The sequence below is a fragment of the Pelmatolapia mariae genome, linkage group LG6 (genome assembly GCF_036321145.2).
Source record: "Pelmatolapia mariae isolate MD_Pm_ZW linkage group LG6, Pm_UMD_F_2, whole genome shotgun sequence".
NCBI classification, from domain to species: domain Eukaryota; kingdom Metazoa; phylum Chordata; class Actinopteri; order Cichliformes; family Cichlidae; genus Pelmatolapia; species Pelmatolapia mariae.
The window spans coordinates 25743041-25748166 of NC_086232.1; the positions used below are offsets into that span (position 1 = coordinate 25743041).

General features: G+C 44.8%; 1 protein-coding gene across 1 annotated transcript; it reads right to left on the reverse strand.

The window, feature by feature from the left end:
* Positions 1–3487: 3487 nt before the first annotated feature.
* LOC135933202 (proline-rich protein 2-like) lies at positions 3488–4803 on the reverse strand. The gene is made up of 2 exons (XM_065471221.1): positions 4499–4803; positions 3488–3782 (listed from the first exon to the last, which is right to left on the reverse strand). The coding sequence occupies exons 1-2, from the start codon at positions 4801–4803 to the stop codon at positions 3488–3490; spliced, it is 600 nt and encodes a 199-aa protein (XP_065327293.1).
* Positions 4804–5126: the final 323 nt, after the last annotated feature.

Genomic DNA, 5126 nt, shown 5'->3' on the forward strand with positions numbered 1-5126 from the left:
AACACTACACCAAGTAAAAACTGGAGATTTAACACATCACTACTCAAAGATGAAGACTTTATCAAATACTTTAAAAAAGAATGGACTCTATATTTAGGCTATAATGACATTTCTGGAACATCAGCATCTGTCCTCTGGGAAGCAGGGAAAGCTGTGATGAGAGGTAAAATAATTTCTTTCTCATCACATAAGAAGAAAGAAGAAAACAAAAATATTCAGGAACTAGAAAAAAACCATCAAATCCCTAGAAGAAGCCTATGTGTCCCACCAAGATCAAGAAATATTGAACAAAATACGCAAAACAAAACTAGAATTAAATGAAATTATTAATAAAAAGACTCAATTCTTAGTACAAAGACTTTGCTTGCAAAATTTTGAACACGGTAACAAATCCAGTCAATTTCTAGCTAACCAGTTAAAAATCAATAAAGAAAAAACAACCATATGTGCTGTTAAAGATTTATCTGGGAATACAATATATGACCATAAAAAAATAAACAAAATTTTTAGGGATTTCTATGAAACTTTATATACACCACAAATAAACCCATCTAAAAACAAAATTGATCAATTTCTCGACAACGTAACTCTTCCAAAATTATTAGACACCCAAGCAATGGCACTGGATTCGTCACTGACACCAGGTGAACTCCAGGAAGCCCTGATAAGTATGCCCAACAATAAGGCTCCAGGTCCAGACGGCTTTCGGGCAGAATTTTACAAAGAATTCTGGACAACTCTGGCACCAATGTTTCACAGAATGCTGCAGGAAATCAAGGAAAATGGCAGACTACCACCAAATAATCTGCAAATATTAATCTCTTACTAAAACCAGGCAAAGACCTTGTATTTCCCTCCAGCTATCGTCCAATATCCCTTATAGATTATTTTGAGATCCCTTGTAGACCTCAAAATAATCTGCAAAGCTCTCTCAAAGAGATTAGAGAAAATAACCCCCCTTTTAATTCATCCTGACTAAACTGGTTTCATAAAAGGCAGGCACTCATCAACAAATACGTGTAGATTATTTAATTTAATAGACTACTCATGCAGTAAAAACATTGAAACCATAATATTATCTCTTGATGCAGAAAAGGCGTTTGACAGAGTTAACTGGAAATTTCTATTTGCAACCTTACACAAATTTAGTTTCGGAAACTCTTTCATAAGCTGGTTAAAAATATTATATAATTCCCCAACAGCTTGTGTCAGAACAAATGACCAAACATCCTCCAGCTTCTGTCTCCTAAGGGGCACCAGGCAGGGATGCCCACTCTCCCCTTCATTGTTTGCAATTTTTATTGAGCCACTAGCAGCAGCATTTAGACAGGCTACAACAATTAAGGGCATAAAATGTAAGAATGTAGAAAATAAAATCAGCCTTTATGCGGATGATGTGTTGCTTTTTCTCCAAAACTCAAAAACCAATATCTCTGGGGTAATTGCATTGATAAACAATTTCTCAAAAGTCTCAGATTATTCAATTAACTGGTCAAAATCTACAGTTCTTCCGATTAATTGCTCCTTCTATAATTCTTCATCTACCCCACTGCAATCTGGAAATATTAAATATTTAGGTATCAATATCTCTCCTAAGCTTGCAGAATTAACTAAATTAAACCATATCCCACTTTTAAAGACAGTAGAAGGTGATCTGGCTAGATGTAAATCTCTACCCATATCACTCATGGGAAGGGTCACCGCTATAAAAATGATGGTTTTGCCAAAAATAAACTATTTATTTTCAATGATCCCGAGTAAGCCATCACAAGATTGGCTCAGATCTCTAGACTCGTATATTTCTAAATTCCTTTGGAAAGATAAACCCCCGCGTATCAGCTTAAAAAAATTACAAAGGACCAAGGACAAAGGAGAACTAGATCTGCCTAACTTTAATCACTACTTTTTAGCCAACAGGCTCCAATTCATCTCTAGATCGTTAAAACACACCTTCTTAGATAAACCCTGGATAGATGTAGAACAGGCACTATGTAATAATCTAGAAATTTCAGACCTACCATTAATCAGCTCAAACATCAAACGACATGAATGCTTTAAAAGCATCAACATCAGCTCTTCTCTGACAGCATGGTGGGAGTTTCTAAAATTGACGGAGTCTTCATTAATCCCATGCAAACGTACACCTATCTGGAACAATCCAGACATATTACAAAACAATAATATGATCAACTTGCCAGAGTGGAGTTATAAAGGAATTAAATACTTGGAACATATATTGGAAGGAACAGACTTTATTTCTTTTGACAGACTAGTTATACAATATGGGATCAACAAGATATGATTTTTGGAATATCAACAAATTAAATCCATAGTAAAAAAGAAATTTAAGCCCAGTGAAGCTGAATTACAAACACCACAAAGTGTGGTACAATTTTTTAATCTAAAAACCCCCAAATTATTGTCTAAAATATACAGAACAATTTCTAAAACAGATGAATAATATCCCTTCCTATTGCAAAATGGGAAGCGGATTTTTTGATCAGCTTAGACCAAATCTTCTGGTCTCAGATATGCTTAAAAACCTTTCAATGGATCAGAAATCCCAGTTTGCAATTAATACAATACAAATACTATATAGAGTGCACTATACTGGTCATAGGATGTTCAAGATGGGCTTTACGTCTTACAACAACTGCTCACACTGTCAAGGCAATGCACCGGATAATTACATCCACGCTCTTTGGTTCTGTCCACCAGTTCAGAAGTTTTGGCACGAGATATGTGAAGACTTATCAAAGTGTCTGAAATGTAACATTCCAGCCTCCCCTTTAGTGTGCTTGCTGGGCAACTTGGATGAGGTCACTACAGAAATAAACACAGCCCACAGTCCTCATTAACTGGAAAAATAAAAATGATCTTAATAATGGATTGCATTTATATAGCGCTTTTCAATTCCACTACTCATTCACGCTCACATTCACACACTGGTGGAGGCAAGCTACAGTTGTAGCCCCAGCTGCCCTGGGGCAGACTGACAGAAGCGTGGCTGCCATATCGCGCCATCGGCCCCTCTGGCCATCACCAGTAGGCGAAGTGTCTTGCCCAAGGACACAACGACCGAGACTGTCTGAGCCAGGGATCGAACCGGCAACCTTCCGATTACAAGACGAACTGCCAACTCTTGAGCCAGGATCGCCCCTTAATTCTAACCAATTTAAAAGCCATCTAATAGATCACATTAGTCTTGATACAGCCTCTGCCACCACATTTGATCAATCCCTCTGGGCTCCTTTGATCGCCTTCATCGCCTAGTGGGGGTGGGGGGGTCATGGTTTGGTCCTGCCTTCGCTATTGTGGTTGATATGGGGGTAGAGACAGGCTTAGGGCGTCTGGGGATTCCCTAGGGACGTTTTCCCTGGAGGGCCTAGCCCGGGGGTTGTTGCCATGACCTGGTTAGGGGCTCTGGTGGCTCTTAGATGGTGTTTTCCTTGTGGCTGCGTACAGCGTAGATGGGGGAGGGTCTGTGCTAGCAGACGTTGGTTACTGGCCTGGTAGCCTGGCTACCCCTGGGTGGGTCCGGGACGGGCATGGGGGCTTGGGGGTCTGGGGGTGCCCCGCCCCCGGGCTGGGGCTCTGGCTGGGCCTTGGGGGCTTGGGTCCTGGTTATTGTGTCGCCAGGGTTGTGGGTGGGCGGGTGGTTGCATGGGGACTCAGCCCTGGTGCGGGGGACCTCTAGTGCATTGGCCCAACTGGAGGGATCTCCAACCAGTGGGGAGGCTGTTACATCTTTGCAGGTGGTCTCCTCTCTCCAGGAGCTCACTCTGCAGGTGGGGGAGAGATATTGGAGAGGTGGAGAATGAACTCAACCTGGGTGTCTATTGTCTTGTGTATTCTGGGAGATGAGTGGATGATGGGGTGGGTGCAGTTTTCTCTGCGGTGGGGTCGGGTGGGCTGCCCCGGACTCTGTGGGGCTGGGCGGTACTGCTGCTGTGGGCCCCGGTCCAGATGGGCCTGGGGGCCCCCTTGCCCCGGTGGGTTCCAGGGTGTGGGGGTGCCTACTGGGGTCAGTGGGGGAGCTGGCCCCAGGGAGGGGCCACATGCCCCACCCTTTTTTCCCTCCCCATCCTCAGCTGCCTCCCTCTTCCCGCTCCACCACACCCACCCACACATGCAGGGCTTGGGGTGCAGGTGTGTCACCAGGGTGCAGGGGAGGCACTCCCCCTCTGTCCCCTTCTGGCCGCCTGTGCCCCAATTTTATTCCACGACCTAGACATCCACATTACTCATACATATAGGGCCTTGGCGGTGGGCACGTTATACAGCATCCAGAGGATGGTCTGTGTATTCAAACCCACCTCTGGCGCTGGTGCCCAACCCTCAATTTTAAATGCATATAAACACTGAGGGTTTTCGGGAGGAGCCGTGCTGCTCTCTGGCAGGAAGCACCATGCCCTCCTGTGTTTTAAATGCACTTTAGTACAACACGCAGCAACACTACACATGAGCGAGCGGAGGGAGGTTTGGGGTCTTCACTCACCCCCGTTCTCTGTTAACCATCTGGGCTGATGGGCTGGGAGGAGGTGTTGGCCTTCTCGGGGGTGGGGCACCCTCAGGCCTCTGGCCTGTGGGCCTGGGACTCGGTCCTCTCTGGCACAGCTGGCTGCCGGCAGAGCCCACGGGCACGTCACTGCAACCCCCTCTGGCCTCTGCTCCGTGGCTGCTGGGTGACCCCTCGTCTGGGGCTCTCAGCTCTTCCCAGGGGGGTGGCATGGTTGCCCCCTTTGGTGGTCTTCCTTGGGTACTCTGGGCCCTTTGGATGTCTGGGGCCTGGATCTCCTCCATACCTGCTTCATGCCCTGGGGGATGGGGCTATGGCTCCCCACACTCCCTAGCAGATCGTTACATGGAGAAACCTTTTGAATACAAGCGTGCTGATCCACACAGGTGTGCACACAGGTGTACACACATGTGTTCACAGACACAAACTACAATTTTCTTGGCTGCTACCTCAAAGGTAGTCAATCTTGCGTGCTAAACAATAACATTTAATATTTAGTATCTACTGTTAACTACTGTTAGCTAGTTTATTGTGATTTTGTTGTATTTATTATGTTGCTCTTTTTTATTTGTTTTCTCTTCTGTTTTTTTTTTCTTCTCTCGACAGG

Coding starts and splice junctions, on each gene's coding strand:
- LOC135933202 (XM_065471221.1), bottom strand. CDS start 4,803: ATGGAGGAGATCCAGGCCCCAGACATCCAAAGGGCCCAGAGTACCCAA. Junction 3,783..4,498: donor ATGGTTAACAGAGAACGGGG/GTGAGTGAAGAC, acceptor CCCCACCTGCAG/AGTGAGCTCCTGGAGAGAGG.